The sequence below is a fragment of the Cercospora beticola genome, chromosome 1 (genome assembly GCF_033473495.1).
Source record: "Cercospora beticola chromosome 1, complete sequence".
In the NCBI taxonomy this organism is placed as follows: Eukaryota; Fungi; Ascomycota; class Dothideomycetes; order Mycosphaerellales; family Mycosphaerellaceae; genus Cercospora; species Cercospora beticola.
The window spans coordinates 5,349,982-5,365,799 of NC_088935.1; the positions used below are offsets into that span (position 1 = coordinate 5,349,982).

Consider the following 15,818-nt stretch of genomic DNA (forward strand, 5'->3'; position numbering starts at 1 on the left):
GTCTTGTCCCCGAGCATGTATCAGTCTCTGGACCAGAACTCCACAACTTTAGGAGCGAGCAGTTCTTGCAAAGTCCCTACACATCGAAAAGGTTAGTGGATATATCCATTTCCCCCACTTCGGGTAAGCATTACAGCCACGAGTAAACCATCGGCACTGCTGAAAGGTAGCCTCCCAGCTGTATAAAGTTGGTGGGTGACTATCGCCTTGCATCATTGCCACGTCGGACAGGTATACATAGCATTTTCGCGAGTTCCGGTACCAGCGAAACATGCAGTTGAGGGACTCGCTGAGTTCTGCTGAACTGGTTTTGTCGATGCAGCAGGAGTCCACCCAGAAGTGCCTCAAATCATCCTTCTGGGCTTGCTCGCCGCAGAACATGATCTTATCGCGCCCAGGTTTGTTCTTGCCCCGGCCATTGATCACATCATTGTACGTGACTTCGTCCTCGTCGGCGTACCAGGTATGGGATAGGATAGCATACGGTGGACATTTATCTTCGTCGTATGTTCCCAGCGAAAGCTCGCCATACTCGTCCAAGCTCAGGAGATGCATCATCGCTCGATCCCATCCGGATTTCGACGTGGCGGAAGTAGGTAGAGTGGAGCCGGAGGAGCAAATGAAGAGGTGGGGTGAGTTGTTCGGACAAGGCTGAGATGCGCCACACCCGAACACGCGAGCGGCAAGCCGAGCTGCAAGGATCGCCGAGGAATCAGCTGTGTAGCTTCAGCCTTGCCGCAACTTGTAGCTGCTTCACTGCTCTGGGACATACTGTACAACCAAGAGCAGGATCTCCCTAGATGCACGCGCCCGGTCAACAGCACGTGGTGAAGTGGATGTCCGTATGTTTGCCACCAAGTCATTGGCCATGTCCAGAGTGCTTGGTCATGGCGGCGTCACTCCTATGTTGAATCGGTATGCGTTTCGTCGAAAGGCTGATGACGACGCCTTTGCACTGGATAGTCTTGTGAAGTATCGAGCTGTTGGGAAGTATGAGGGCAGCTGCGGGCGACCTCTATCAACGGGTGAAGTGAAGCGCGCCGCTAGTTGCAGCGGCCGCGCAGTACAGGCAGGGACATTGCCTTCCTTCCTTCCACGCACTGACAGCATCAACCTCGACCACATGCGAAAGTCGACAACGCGTCCACGTCAGCAACGTGCCAGCTGCCGCCATGAACGGCTTCATTGCCGCCGCTCCACCAGGCCGGTATATGACAATCGGCGAAGTCAAATCCATCGGAGCCGGCCAGAGCTGCTCTCTATGCAACGAGAAGCGAGTCGCGGGTGACGTGAGTCTTTCACACTTGCTTGCCCATGGTCCACACTCCAGCCTGACCGTCTAGCAATAGTGCGACATGTCCCAGGGCAGATGTTCCAACTGCGTTTACCATGGTACACCGCATTCGCAGTGCAAGCCAAGCACCAAGGCTTTCGAGTACCACCTCTACGATCAGGCATACAATGCTCCGGATTCGAAGCTGCGTCAACCGAAGGCTAGAAAGCAACCGAACCTGCCGCCACCAGGTTATGGCTTGCTGCCGAATGGCCCAGCTCCGTTGCTACCACCAGAGCTGGTGCATGACCCCTTCAGATATCTTGCAGTGCCTCCGAATTACGAGGATAACAGCACGGAGATGTCGGACGCCCCGGTGCCATACGGTATTGCCCACTCTACTGGCATGACGCCTCCTCCAAATGCTCCAGGCAACCCGAATTTCGACTTCAGCTTCGGCTACCCATCGCCGGCACCGATACCTGCGACAGTTCGTTCGCGTTACACGCCCGGCTCTTACAGCATGCCCGGTCCATATAGCACGCCCACGTCGTACTACACCCACGACTCCTCCTACAGGACTGGTCCTTCTTACATGGGCGGTCCTTCGTATGCCCCGGGTCCTTCATATGTGCCGGGCGCTTCCTACACGCCCTATGCGCCAGGTTCATCATACACGCCAGATCCTTGCTATGCGCCTGGTCCTTCATACGGGAGTGGTCGTGGATACTCAAGAGGTCGCGGATACTCAAGAGGCCGTGGATATGGAAATGGTCGTGGATATGTGAGGGGATCATCTTACCCGAATGCTCCATCGTACAGGCCCGGTCGCGCTGGCTATGGAAATGGCATTCCCGGTTCTTACGGTCCACCACACCCGATCCACGGCCCATACTATGGCAATAGACATGGCGGTTACATCTACCAGCCGCCCTCAATGCCAGGCCACTACACTCAGCCATACTTGGCAGCCCAGACTGTGCATCACCAGTGGTATGAGGCCGAGCAGGACACTGAAGATGGCGATTCCTCCACAACCTCTTCTTCATCGCCCTCATCGCCGACGACAGAAGAAGCAACGTCATCAAGCTCTTCTGAGGAGGAGCAGACTCCCGTCCGCTCCAACAAGAGGACGATGAAGGATTCCACCGCGCCTGACAGTTCCAAGGCTCAGTGGGTACAGTCTTCAGCACCGCAACAAGAAACCTCTGCTGGCGATGGGCGACCTTCAGCTCGTTCCCGCCCACTGAAGCGCCGACTGTCTCAGATGGACCCCGGAGCTGAGATGGAGAAGGAAGACAAGCCGTCCAGGGTCAGAGTCAAGAAGGAGGAGCCATCTCAGGATGCAGACGTTGAGATCAAGAAGGAGGAGCTGTATGAGTAGACGACATACAGGTGTCGAAGGGGCCGGCCGTTCTCGAGACGATTCGTTTGGAAGATTAGCCTCGAATCAGAGTTGCACTACTCTCAGTGTAGGTAGTTCTGGTGTTGGCTCGAAACCATCGTGTCTGCCGTCTTTCTGTCTCATTCCTTTTCGCTATGCTTGTTTATGGTCTTTTGCCTTCGGTATTGCTTGAGGTATTACTTGCGTTACGCGGTTCCTCATACTGGGGTTCTGTTCCCGCGATTCGTCGTACGCGTCCATTCTTGAGAGCAGGTGTATCTCACGGTGGCCACAGAATAGCTTGGAACAGTGTTGTGCAATGCAGAAGGCTGAAATGGCCAACTCAAGCAGGCCTGATGTCGGCTACGGGTATGTTCCTGGCCTGACCTGTCTGCGAACCGAGGAGCAACAAGCACATACCTCCTACGAGACACACTCCGCAGCGCATGCCAGCATACGCTGAAGCTAAGCAACGCTCATTCTGCCACCAATACCCTCGCCCTTCTTCGCTCGCATGATAGTTCTTCCTGGAGGCTTCCGAGCAATTTCTTCCAAGACATATCGCATGCCGAGACATGCACCCGACTGCTCAAGAGTCGGGCGAAGACGGAGGTGTATGGCACGACAGGTTGTGGTAAGATCTCTATCTGGCTTGTGCACGGATCGGAAAGCAGCGGTTCTTGGTTAAGCGGGCATGCGGGGTCCGACAACGAGACACTCACGATTGTGGGATAGATTCTTGACTTGGAATGCATGAGTTGAAGGGATATGCTCCAATGCGTATGTCATATGTGCTGATGATTCTTGTTTTAACTATCCTTCATTCATGCAAATATGTGCTTCGGTGATATGTGTTTTGGCAGTGACGGGAATAAGCGAGGTGAGTTGCGGAGACATAGAGTTGGGGTAGGTACCTCCGTAGCACAGGTAGCTCTCGGCACTCCCATGACGATGAGAATGAGCTAGTAGGAAGCTGGCTGTGCATGTGCCATGGCATTGCGTTACGTACCGAGAGACGCACTGGTAGGTCCTGTCTCTCGTGCTGAATCTTTCTTCTCAAATTTGTTGTTTGCTCTCGGACGAAGATACGTTGATTGCTATTGCCTCGCTTGATAATCTGGAGTATACAAGAGCACGCGAGCAGGAAGGCGGTGTTCGTCCACAGAGGACATACCCGAGCACGCGACCAGATTGCCGGAAAGAGTGAAGACAGAGCGAAAGAATACGAAGAACAAAACCAGAAAAGATGTCTTCCGACTCAATAGCTCTCTTCCGCAAAGGTCTTGGACCAGACCTCAATGAGCTCGCAGAAAAGCACTACCAACACGAGTAAGATACCTCCTCCCGAAGCTCCCACCAAACCTACTCAACACCGAACCTAACATCCTTCTCCCTCAAGCCTCACCTCCTCCGACCGCGAAGCAATCAAATCCGCCGCCTCCACCGTATCCCTCTACACCTCCATCGGCTCAGCCATAGGCCTAACCCTCTCCCTCGCCCTAGCCTACCGCATCCGCTCCTCCCGCGCTCGCCTCTTCCGCGCCTTCAAAACCACCGAAAAGCCAACCCACGTCCGCTTCGCTGATGGACGAGAAGAGACTCTACCAGATCTCACACCTCTCGTAAAACCCAGCCGATTAGGCGATTTCGCGACGTTCGGGTTCCTTGGGCTTGGTGGGATTTTTCTTGGAGGTGAGACGGGACTTTTGACGGGGAGTCTGAGTGCGAAGGGGAAGCTGTTGAAGGATGAGGAGAGGAGGGAGAGGATTCAGAATGCGATGAAGGCGTTTCGGGTTGAGGCGTTGAGGAAGCAGGCGGATGAGTTGGAGGGGAGGAGGGGGTTGTGGATTTGAGTGCTAGCAGAGTACGCAGAGCAGAAACCAGATAAGAAAGCGTGGGGAAAGCCATGTGCAGTCTACTGATGGACTTGGGACGGGGGAGTCGGCAGTGTTGGCGCATGCACGGAAGAACGTGTGAAAGCAGGGTTCGTTCTTCGGGATTGATCTCCACCTCAATACATGTGAAGGCCAAACACACCACTCACAGAATTGTTGGTACTGATCGAACACAAATAGCATCATAGCGTGGAGCATGGAGTTTTATACCTTAATGTGCAGGCACCGGATTTGTATTTCTTCGCGTCCGACACAACCCGTCAAGAAAGTCTAGCTCATACATTTCAACAATCTCTGGGGCACATCATAGTAACAGCACACGACGGTAATCTCGACGCGAACATCCAAGTATCCAGTGAATCCGACAGTCCAAGTCGAATATCTACTCCGGCTAGACAGCTAACTCATCCTCACTCCAATCCTCCTGCATAACTTCACTCCTCTTCCGCTCCAGCCTACCCGACTTCCTCCGCTTGACAGGTCTCGCGACAATAACCTGCGGACTACCCGTCCTCGAACGACTACTCAGAGGCGAGCGGTCCGGTTGATCGATCGGCACGAATGCTACTCGTGGACGATCGACTTTGACGACAGATTTCGCCAGCACATCAGGAGTTTCCGGCTCAAGATTTTCCTTTCCCCTGCACAACAAAGCTTCGAGTCCAGGACTTTGGACGACGCATTCCTCCTCCTGCTGAGTGAACGGAGTTCTCCAGACCCAGTCGCAGAGATTGCCATCCCATCCGAAGCGCGGCGATTTTGCTCGTGGTGTTTGCAGTGAGTCTGGCTGTCGTCTCTCTCGCGTCATGTACGTGTACATGCTATGATCGAGGTCGTTGTCCACGTTCTCATTCTCGATACGGAGGCCTGTGAGGAGTTCCATCGCTATCTGGCGAAGTACAGCAGTTGTAGCTGTGTGAGGGTGCTGTTCACTGTATTTTCTTATGTGAAGGAGGACTGCATCTACAACATTGAGTCCTTCATTCACTTGTAGAGAGACAAGATCTGCGGCGACCAAGGCAGCAAATTCCTGTTCGCGCCTCACCAATTTGCGTTTGTGGGTGAAGTCTCGTGTCGGATGATCATAGAGCTTAAGCAGAGCATGATCGCCAGTTCCATGCTGGAGCCCGTGACTGATCGCAGTCAGAACGATAGATCCCAATATGAAAGAAGTGCCCAATCTTACTGTCCGAGCATCTCCCCGAAGTATGAGGCTCACGGCAAGTCGATACATGTCATCGCGCAGAAGCTGCCCATGTTCTTTCCCATTCAATTCCAGACTCGATATTGCTATGACCAATAGTTTGGTGGCAACTTCATCCAGATTCTTCATCATGTGATCGCTCTTGGCATCATGCGAGTGTGATATGCTGAGGCTCCAAGCATGATTTTCGGTGCACACTTGAAGGAATTTGAGTGCGTCGTCTTGTGCTCCTTCAACAATCGAATGGAGGATTGTGTTCCACAGGCCAGGATGTGCAATCATCAGCGCCAGAGCTCTGCCAGGGACTTGCTCAATGTACCGGCCCCAGATGCGAAACCGCATGCTCTTTGTATGGCCCATACCACACACGAGAGAGATCTTGATAGGCGTCACGACCTCACTTCGTTGGTAAAAATCATCCAGCAATGCTTCGACCTCCGCATGTGCTCCTTGCCGAGTGCAATCATTCACGAGATGTTCCACACAATCATCGCTCAACACTCCATCGAAGATAGCCCATCGAATAGCATTCAGGCCTTGACTTCGCACGACTTCGCGGAGACCTTGCCAGCTGGACCCCTTGATCTCGAGCAGTTCATCAAAGAATGACCACACTTCTTCCAGAGTAGCACTTCGCGTATCTTCTCCAGCTGCCTCATCCTGGGATTCTATGTATTCTGGCACCTTGCGGAGACAAGTCTGCAAGAGACTTCCTGCTCCCTGCCTGGGCACTGGCTCCGGTGCCCGTGTGATGCTCAGAAATGATTGGAAAGCAGTACGTAGGGCAGCTTCGGCTTTCTCCACAGGATCATCTATTTTGACTGGCAGTCTGAAAGATTTCCGCTGTCGAGTCTGGTCCGGTATGTCTGCTTGCAGGGGACTGGAAGGAATGCGGTTGCCGTCAAAGTTCTGGACACGCTTCAAAAATGGACTCGGAAGAGATATTCTATGGCCTCTCCCATTGCCGTTCGCTTCCGTGCCGCGCACTGGTCGCGAGACCTTAGCCTTTCTGCTGCCTGCATATGTCCGAGTCCGCGGCTTCTTCGCTCCAGTGGGTAACCATGCTGGATCAGTGAAAGATTCTGGTTTCTGCTTCCTGGACTTCGTATGAGGCTTCCGTGCTGGCTCCGGTGCTCGAATATCCGGTCGCAACAATTGTCGAATAGCTTCTATCCGGGAATTGATGGTCCTGAGCAGTCTGTTACATCTTGCTGTCGTCCAGGCGATTTCCTCCTCGAAGCTGTTTTCCTGGCTGGGCCGCTTTCGCTTTCGCTCCTCGAAACTATGCTCCTCGGGTCTAGACATGCTGAATAGTATGTTTTGTATGCCCAAGCTACTCCATGGCGATGCGAAATGCGATGTACTGATATGTTCCAAAGTTGAGTTGTCGCCAAACAAACAGATGGTTGGCTGGGAAGTCGGCTAGCGCGCACTGCGGCGGAACACGAACAGCAAAAATGTACAAAATTTGTTCTACAACTTGAGTATGCTACTAGACGATGGCTCGAATTTACAGGCACCTGAATCTCCTCCCGCGGCCTTTTATTGGAGAGACATGATAGGTCCCTACTGCTAGAGCAGCGTTGCGGCGCGAAATCGTGAACAGTGCACGACAAGGCACGACGCCCACACCGGAGGGGCAACATGCATGAACATGCTACAATGCTACAGTAGTCTCTCAGACCACGCGACATACCAATCCCAACGAATCTGCTTGCCGCCGAGAAGAATGAATCTACCGCCCGCATGCTGGCAAGGCTCCAGGGAAATCTGAAATCGGCGCTACAGCTTCACTGCCATTGGCGGTGCTGTCTAGACTGCGGCATGTCGCAACGAGCATGTCTAGTCTTCGCTGACTGATGTCAGTCGGTATAAGGGCTCTCTCTTCTCCACGGACTCTCGGTGAGGCTCACATTTTTGATCTTGCTCACCGACGCCGCCGCCCTAATATCACCTTGGCCTTGAACCAATCGGTGCGGAGACTATTCCAGCTAAAGCGGTATTTACCACTGTTCCGATCCCACATCGAGCACAAGAATCAGCCGAAATGACTGTCACCCTGCGCCATGTCCGCGACAAGGGACCAGTCGCCGAAGAAGTGCAGATGAATGCAGTTGCATCTGTTGAGTGGTCCTCTGGCAAACAATACTTGTACACCCAAGGCCTGAACTCATGCACTGCTGTTGCGATTACTTCCGAGCGCGCTGGTATCCTAGCTCACATTGGCCCGTCGAGGAAGAACAGGAGCGGTGACCAGAACGTGATAGATCACATGCAAGAGATCATAAAGATCTACAACACGGGACGCGCTAAAGGCTTGTTCCTCGAACCCGGCAGCGTTGTCCTGGCTGCTATTTACAACGGGTCAGTCGCGCTTCCGGACCAGGTCAATGTTGTCAAAAAGGTCTTGGACCGACTTCAACTGCCCTTCAAGTACAAAGAGTATCGCGTACGAGAGGCAACCGAAGACCGTCCGACTGGCGAGACGTCGTTGATAATCCATTGCGCTCCTGGCCAGAAGCCACAGATGTATGTCAACGAAATTCTTTGGGAGACGGAATCAGGCAATGCTGCTGAGAGCAGTAGGACGGCATCGAAGAATGAACAGCAAAACGAGAGACCGGAGCAGACTTCGATCGCTGGGAAGGGAAAGAGACCACTTCAAGGCCAGTCAAGTGGGCAGCAGAGCACACAAGACTGGAACACGTACGCCTCAGAGAGAATTGAGAGCGCGAGAGCCGCAATGTCTCACATGATAGCGCAAGGAGGAAACCAAACTGATGTCCTTGCACAGGTGAGGGGGGCGCTTGCAAAGGAGTTGCAAATTACCGAAGACAAAGCAAGTAATTATCTGCCACAGGCTGCGACAGAGCAGCCAGCTACCGAGCGACAAAGCCGGCAGCAAAGCAGTAAACAGTGGAACGACTACGCCACGAGCATGATCCAGCATGCACGAGCTGCGCGTGACCGTCTCGTTGCGCAGGGAATTCCAGCAGGAACTGCTGTTGCGCAGCTCAAGAAACCACTTGCGCAACAGCTACGCCTGACAGAAGAGCAGGCATCTGTCTATCTCAATTAATCATGCATCCATCATGCGGTTTGAGAAGGATTAGGCCCTGCCTACGCGGTCGATTTCTCTATGCAGTCAATGAAATGCTCCTAACGTTAGCGCAAGTTGTGAGGCGCTTCCACCTTGCAGGCGCCCTGGACCTGGAGCAGCGCTGCGGAGCCAGCGTCATTAAGCGAGTTTACCTTAAATTAGCCTTGCTTAGTCAGTCTTCATCTCGCGCTGATGGAACTGTTACTCTTTCCCGTCGCTGTCTGATCTTGTAACCTCGGAATCCTGTCATGGACAGCCTGGACTCACTCGATTTCGATGCTGTTGACGGAAACGCCTTTACGAATACCAATGATGTGAGCCCGCACCATCTGCAGCTCCTTGCCGACCTCAGCGAAGCAGCTGCGCAGGGCGATCGTGCCGCCGCCTTCGAAGCATTCACCACACTTCGCTATACTAATGCAAGCCCAAGGATTCTCGCAAGGCCTGGAAACGCTTTACAGATCGCCATCGAGCGTAGGGACGAGAAAATGGCTGCATACCTGCTTTCCGAAGGTGTTCACGTTGTGGCGGAAGATGTGAGAGCGGCGACGCTGTCCCGGTCCAGGTCGGTCATTAGCCTGCTACTTGAGCACGGATGGCCTATTAATGCCAAATTGGGGTGGTACGATCCTCCGGCAATGGCGTAAGCAGGACTGCACCTACTTTTGCATACCTAAGCTTACCTCTAGTGTAGCTATGCCACAGAGGACTTAGAATTAACCAGATGGTTCTTATCCAGAAATGCGGACCCAAATGCTCGCTGTGGGATTGACAAGACACCTCTCTCGATTGCTGTCCACACGGGTTCAATACCTGTCATCGAGTCGCTCTTTGCGCAGGGAGGTGACGTACATCGTGGGCAGCTCGTGCACTGGGCCGCGTCGCGCCAGAAGGATGATCGAACGGCTGTCTTGAAATTTCTCCTACAGAAAGGAGCCACGATCAATGCTATTATGTACCAAAATGATGAAGATTCTTTCATCCAGCGAGAACCCTTTGGGCTGGGAACCCCATTGCACGCCGCCGCGGCTGCCGGACACGTGGACGTTATACTACTGTTACTTGAACGTGGCGCGGATATCCATGCGACTGATACTTGTGGACGTTTGGCATTTGAAATTGCCCAAGAGAATCAATACTACGTAGCGGCAGACCTGCTGCGGCCATCTCGTGCTACATTAGCGCTATTCTAGCTAAGCAGCGTCTCAGTCTAGAGAAATGTAGGAACGCCTACACAAGAAGGTAGTCATCTTAGTTCAGTGCACAACACAAAAACAGGTTACGAAAATCTATCCGGCTATCAACAAATCCAAGAGTGATACTGTACCAGAGAGCTTTGGCTGACATAGAACGAATCGGGCTTAGCTTGCATCTAGGATCGATAAGCCGCTTGCAAACAGGTAGCGTGACCAGCAAGTCGAATTCCTTGTACTGAACACAACGCATCGACAACATGCCATCCGCAGATTCCCCAGCTTTGATTGTAGCTCGTTACCTCAAGAGCAACAACTACACTCAAGTAAGTGCCTGGTCTCTCGGAAATGGCTCAGCTGACCAGATGCTAAGTGATTCCAGACATACGAGGCTTTCATCACAGAGGCTGGCCTTCCTTATGATGCAGGGAACGTGACTAGAGGCGACTTGGACCTGGAGACGTTACTTGAAGAAAAGAAGAATTTCGATATTGCTGTCAAGTTTGAGAAGTTAGGCGTCGAAGATGACAACACAGGCTGGAGAAAGCCTTGTAAGTGGCAGACGAAGTTTTGTGAAAGATACGCTCTGACTCTGTCCTTTGCTACGCAGTCCCCGCAAATGCGAAGGAGATCGATGTCCTGCCATCGACGTCAAACATTTTGAGCGCCAATGTTGAGGATTTCGTTGATGACGATGGGTCAGTTGACGCGATTTGATGCAACAACACTCCCACTGATGACCCGCAGAAACACTCAACAGGTCCTGCTCGCGACCACCGCGGACAAGAGGATAAGCCTGCTCAACGCCAGCAACAATACTTTGCAGACCTCACTTTCCAGCATTCACGATGCACCTGCATTATCGACCCGCAAATTGTTCCGCAATTCCTTCCTCTCGGCATCCATGTCAGGTCAACTCCACCTTAGCACATTATCAGGCAAGACCATGTCACAGCGCCGCGACCACAACAAGTACATCGTCAAAATCGCCACCTTCACCAACAATCTGCGCAACGAGACGATCATCGCAACAGCGGGCTGGGACAACAAAGTCATACTCTACAACATCACATCCAGCGACGACACCCTATCTCCATCCCTCCCCGAACCATTCGCCACAATCCCCCTCCAAACCAAACCCGAAGCAATTATCTTCGCCCGCCACCCTACAAACAATGAACCAGTCCTCATCCTCAGCCGAACAGACTCCAACAACATTTTCTACTACACAGTCGAAACACCCATACCCCGCCTCCTAGGCCAACAAAACCTCGCACCCCACTCCAACGCCTGGGTAGCATTCACCCCCTCGGCATTAGAAATCTGCCCAACCGACGAAACTCTCCTCGCAGTAGGCACAAGTTCGATCCCACATATGAAACTCCTCATTGTTCGACTCCTCTTCCCATCTTGGGACCCCGAACCGGAGAGACCCGCACCCACTGCCCTGCGCACTTCTCTCTTAGACGAAAACCTCACCCTCAACCCCGAAGATGGAACCCTTCAAGGCCAACAACAAGAAACCCAAGCTTCTCAAGCCCGTCGTCAACTCGTCATTGCAGAACGAGAATTCGCTGCAATTCAAATCCATTCTACGACAATGGCTCCTCAAACTGCTTACTCGACTCCTGCGGTGGCTTGGAGACCTGATGGAAGTGGTGTTTGGGTTAATGGAGATGATGGAGCAGTTCGAGGGATTGAAGCGACGACGGGCAAAGTGGTTAGTACATTGCGAGAAGGCGGACATGAGCCGGGGAGTAAGGTGAGGTGTTTGTGGGCGGGGATGGTGAGAGGGGAGGAAGGGAAGGAGAGGGAAATTGTGGTTTCGGGAGGGTTCGACAGGAAGTTGATCGTGTGGTCAGTATGATTGAAAATTTCTGCGTGAAGGTCTCAGACAGACGCGAGAGAATGAGCAAGCGGGTTAGAAACCGATCGCAGGAACGTTTTCCCAACAGGACTCGCTATTGAGAAGTGACTGAAGTGCCTGTACTCAACAGAATTGCATTGGTATCGTCGCGCAAGAGCATACAGTGTACTAGCTCTTCTCTATACTCATTTCTTCGTCTTTATGTAAACACACTCCCTTGTCCCGCAAGCGAGTGACGAAGCCATCGGCCCGCGCTCAAATCGAATCGCTCGCTCCTCGCTTTCACCGTTTATATCGCTCCCGACGTGTCATGGTGCTTTCGCATCACTGCATGCCATTCCTCTGTCCGTATAGATTACGCCTTCTCCTGTCCTGCCAAGAAGTGCCCAGAGTGAGATGTCCGTCTTCGCCGGCCCTAAGAGTCGGCATCCGTTCTTCACTTGTCCCATCGATGAGCCTCATCACCTCCTGACCAAGACTTATCCTCGTAGCCCACTTGCTCCTTGACTGACTTGACAAGCTTATCGTCGCCCATGTTCTTGCCAATATCATCAGAAAGCTTGATAGCATCGTTCCCGTTCGCCTTGCTGACTTTGATGACGATGTTCAAAGGTACACTCTTCTTGTTCGCCTTGGTATCCCAGAAGTCATTCGTGAAGAACGTACCTACGCCAAACGACGCAGTGAGTCCCACCTTTTCAGTTGCATGCTTGTACTGAATCGCCTTCTCCACATTTAAGCTGTCGGAGAAGACGATCGTCTTCTTCTCCTTGATGCCTTGCGTGTCATAGAACTTGCGCATCAATTGAATGAATTCAAGCGGGTCGCCTGAGTCCTGTCGCACTCCGGTGAAGATCTCGGCGTAAGACGGATTGCCCTTCTCGGCATCTGAGGTGTGGCCACTCGAGGGAGCGGGCTTGGAAAATGCTCGGAGGAAGGTTGGAGTGCCGAAGGTGTCTGTCAGAGCAATGGCCAGCACACCACGCCCAAATGTGCCTGTCCAGTATTGCAGTGCCTGCTCGTTCGCATTTGCGTAGTCTTGCGTCACAGCAGCAATGCCCATGAACCATTCGTGAGCCACCGTTCCGACAGGATTCAGCCCGTACCGCATAGCCAGGTGGACGTTGGATGTGCCTGTCAATATGCCCTTCCAGTCCTTGCCCTCTGCTTCTTTCCTAGCTGCCAGTAGACCTTGAATTACAAGATCGTGCGTTTTGTAATCTCTTCGACGTCTGCTGCCGAACTCGCTGAAGACACATCCTGCCTCGAGTAATTGTACCCCCTTTTCCTTCGCCTTGTCCAGCTGTCCATCATGCGTCCAATCCCGCTCGACGAACTTGAAATATGCTTCCGATGTCAAAGCTAGCAGCGGAATCTCGTACAAGATCGTCTCTTTCCAGCCTCCAACCACCGCAAGACTGACGTCGCCGGGTTGTGAGTCATCGTCGCTCCCTTCACTGGTCGGTGTGAAAGTAGTCTTGACCTGGTCTTTCGGGGCAAGGGAGAAAGTTCGAAGGAAGTCCAAGTACTCGGGTGTAAGATATGGACATGTCTTGCGCAACCAGGCGATCTCGTCATCCGTCACTTTGATGTTCTCCAGTTTATCGATTTGTGCTCGAAGCCACTTATATGCTGCTCGTGTCAGGCGCATGTGGGGTGTGCGATTCGTGAACTTGTATTCCACTTGCACGTCGGGGAAGTACTTGAGGATGGCGCATTGCATCGTCAGCTTGTACAGGTCAGTGTCGAGCAGCGAGCTGACGCCCTCGGGATTCTCGTTGGTGGTCGCCATCGTCCAAATCCTCTCCCTCGCGTATCTCGAGATTGACTGCGGTCTAGCGTGTGTTGCGACGATAAGGAAATCAAGTCAGTATTGTTTGTAAGAAAGAGTCAACGAACGGCTTGCTATGGTGGGGCTGATGGCGGAAGGGAGGGAGGGAGTAGAGGAGTTTCCCGGGATGTTATCACTTGAGCCTTTTCACCTACGCATTCATCGTCATATATGGCAAGTGAATATCTCGGACTTGTGAGAGCTCTTCTGCGCAATGTCCAGAGCAGCAAAAAGATAAATATTGATGATCCGAGTGTGATGTATCACAGCTGCAGACGGAAGATGGGCGCGTTCCAGTCGCGTGGAAAACGGGGTCCAAACTCAATCTACGCTATGACGTCGCAATCCCTGCCAGGAGGAAAGAGCTCTCGAGACACGAGATTCACAATCTTTCCAAAATGCGGAGTCCGAGTATCAAGCGGCAACTGACCCTTTTCTACTCAATCACTCCTTCCTGAACACCATCATCAGCTGCGTAGCCGTTCGTACTGTACGCGCTGATCAACAGACCGAACACCTCCGCGCTCTCTCCACCTCGAGAGCTCCAGAAACACCAGCTTATCAGTAGCACACCTTCACAATGGCCGCCGCGTTAAGATGGTATCCTCTATGACCACGCCTCCCATAGCTTCAATTGACCATGCGACCAACAGGTACAAGGCGAAGCTCGCCGCCCGCCCCATCCTAACCCAATCCATCACAACCTCCATCCTTTTCGCAACAGGCGACACAATGGCGCAACAACTCGTCGAAAAGCGCGGCCTCTCGAACCACGACCTCGCCCGTTCCTCCCGCATGGCCCTCTACGGTGGCTTCGTCTTCGGCCCCGCCGCAACGAAATGGTTCAGCTTCCTCCAACGCAAAGTCGTCATTCCCGGCAAACCAAACCTCGAAATCGCCGCACGAGTCGCGACCGATCAGACCGTTTTCGCTAGTACGAATTTGTTTGTGTTCTTGAGCAGTATGGCGATTATGGAGGGCACGAGTCCCAAGGATAAGCTGGATTCGACGTATGTCAATGCGCTGAAGAGCAATTGGATGGTGTGGCCATTGGTGCAGTTTACAAACTTCAAGTTTGTGCCGCTGGAGCATCGAGTGTTGCTAGTAAACATTGTTTCCTTGGGTAAGTCATGGCAGATTGAATCTTCGTCGGACTTGGATAAGATAAAGACCCGTACTGACGAATTCGTTCCCAGGCTGGAACTGCTACCTTTCGTACCTCAACAGCCAACCTAGTGGGGCGCATGATGTGGATGGTGGCGAGTTGCCGCCTTTGTAAACAAGCACAAGGAAGTGCACACGCGGACCTGGGATGTACTATTACCGTTGGGAAGAGACGAAGTTTTGGACGGCACTCGATTTCACGACCAAGCATTGTACAGTAAACCCCTGTGGCAATCCTGTGAAGGAGAGAGGGATAGATTCTTTGATGTCAGTACAGAATACGGCATTAGCGCGGCGCAGAGAGGGGCAGATAGACTGGACAAGCATCGCATCGCAGACAGTAGCTGGCGCCGATTGCGTGAACCGCAAGATCAATATTTCATTCAGCAACTCGCTCTAGCTGGCTGCAGCGTTCACCTTCTCTTCCTCCTCCGGCGTCCTCGTCCTCAGCTGCAAAGCGTGCACGCCCCCCTCCATTGCCATCTCTTCTTCGAATAGGCCGTACACCATGCGATGTCGTGCGGGTTGCATTTTGCCTTGAAAAGCTGACGAGGTAATGAACACGCTGTGACCGCAATGTCAGCCAGTGGCAAAGACGACTTCGTTACTTCTCCGAACCATGGAAAGGCAGTGAGACGCTTTGGGGAAGAGGACTGGTTTCATTAAAGGGACCTACCGGAAATGCGTTTCCTTCGATGTGCTCCCCTTCATAGCTACGTGGTGTGCGTGCTTGTGAGAGTCATTGTGGATTTCTAGACTTGTTGGTTGAAGGCTTTCAGTGATCTGGAGAAGTGTTCTATTAGTCTTTGCTTCCATTTCTGCTTGTCTTTGAGAGAAGTGCATGTAGTGCAGAATCATAGTGAGCTCCACTTTATCGACAGAGTACTGACTTTTTGTCGAATGGTAT

The 15,818-nt window shown here is 52.6% G+C and overlaps 10 protein-coding genes across 10 annotated transcripts; 6 read left to right on the forward strand and 4 right to left on the reverse strand.

The window, feature by feature from the left end:
- Positions 1-20: 20 nt before the first annotated feature.
- On the reverse strand, positions 21-558 carry RHO25_002122 (uncharacterized protein; the record flags this gene model as incomplete). Its single annotated transcript, XM_065602178.1, has 2 exons — positions 21-76; positions 135-558. The coding sequence occupies 2 exons, from the start codon at positions 556-558 to the stop codon at positions 21-23; spliced, it is 480 nt and encodes a 159-aa protein (XP_065458250.1).
- A 614-nt stretch (positions 559-1,172) lies between these two features.
- On the forward strand, positions 1,173-2,657 carry RHO25_002123 (uncharacterized protein; the record flags this gene model as incomplete). Its single annotated transcript, XM_023594711.2, has 2 exons — positions 1,173-1,289; positions 1,350-2,657. The coding sequence occupies 2 exons, from the start codon at positions 1,173-1,175 to the stop codon at positions 2,655-2,657; spliced, it is 1,425 nt and encodes a 474-aa protein (XP_023460301.2).
- Positions 2,658-3,903: 1,246 nt separating this feature from the next.
- RHO25_002124 (uncharacterized protein) lies at positions 3,904-4,510 on the forward strand (the record flags this gene model as incomplete). Its single annotated transcript, XM_023594712.2, has 2 exons — positions 3,904-3,986; positions 4,057-4,510. The coding sequence occupies 2 exons, from the start codon at positions 3,904-3,906 to the stop codon at positions 4,508-4,510; spliced, it is 537 nt and encodes a 178-aa protein (XP_023460308.1).
- Positions 4,511-4,943: 433 nt separating this feature from the next.
- RHO25_002125 (uncharacterized protein) lies at positions 4,944-7,061 on the reverse strand (the record flags this gene model as incomplete). Its single annotated transcript, XM_023594713.2, has 1 exon — positions 4,944-7,061. One exon carries the CDS (start codon positions 7,059-7,061, stop codon positions 4,944-4,946), a length of 2,118 nt encoding a protein of 705 aa, XP_023460307.1.
- Positions 7,062-7,803: 742 nt separating this feature from the next.
- On the forward strand, positions 7,804-8,835 carry RHO25_002126 (uncharacterized protein; the record flags this gene model as incomplete). Its single annotated transcript, XM_023594714.2, has 1 exon — positions 7,804-8,835. The coding sequence occupies one exon, from the start codon at positions 7,804-7,806 to the stop codon at positions 8,833-8,835; it is 1,032 nt and encodes a 343-aa protein (XP_023460306.1).
- Positions 8,836-9,104: 269 nt separating this feature from the next.
- Positions 9,105-10,049, forward strand: RHO25_002127 (uncharacterized protein; the record flags this gene model as incomplete). The annotated part of the gene is made up of 2 exons (XM_023594715.2): positions 9,105-9,499; positions 9,551-10,049. 2 exons carry the CDS (start codon positions 9,105-9,107, stop codon positions 10,047-10,049), a joined length of 894 nt encoding a protein of 297 aa, XP_023460305.1.
- Positions 10,050-10,309: 260 nt separating this feature from the next.
- RHO25_002128 (uncharacterized protein) lies at positions 10,310-11,916 on the forward strand (the record flags this gene model as incomplete). Its single annotated transcript, XM_023594716.2, has 4 exons — positions 10,310-10,375; positions 10,432-10,600; positions 10,660-10,747; positions 10,797-11,916. 4 exons carry the CDS (start codon positions 10,310-10,312, stop codon positions 11,914-11,916), a joined length of 1,443 nt encoding a protein of 480 aa, XP_023460310.1.
- Positions 11,917-12,352: 436 nt separating this feature from the next.
- On the reverse strand, positions 12,353-13,708 carry RHO25_002129 (uncharacterized protein; the record flags this gene model as incomplete). The annotated part of the gene is made up of 1 exon (XM_023594717.1): positions 12,353-13,708. One exon carries the CDS (start codon positions 13,706-13,708, stop codon positions 12,353-12,355), a length of 1,356 nt encoding a protein of 451 aa, XP_023460309.1.
- A 619-nt stretch (positions 13,709-14,327) lies between these two features.
- Positions 14,328-15,026, forward strand: SYM1 (Protein required for ethanol metabolism; the record flags this gene model as incomplete). The annotated part of the gene is made up of 3 exons (XM_023594718.1): positions 14,328-14,347; positions 14,401-14,870; positions 14,944-15,026. The coding sequence occupies 3 exons, from the start codon at positions 14,328-14,330 to the stop codon at positions 15,024-15,026; spliced, it is 573 nt and encodes a 190-aa protein (XP_023459176.1).
- Positions 15,027-15,307: 281 nt separating this feature from the next.
- On the reverse strand, positions 15,308-15,622 carry RHO25_002131 (uncharacterized protein; the record flags this gene model as incomplete). Its single annotated transcript, XM_023594719.1, has 2 exons — positions 15,308-15,476; positions 15,588-15,622. 2 exons carry the CDS (start codon positions 15,620-15,622, stop codon positions 15,308-15,310), a joined length of 204 nt encoding a protein of 67 aa, XP_023459177.1.
- Between the last annotated feature and the right edge of the window lie 196 nt (positions 15,623-15,818).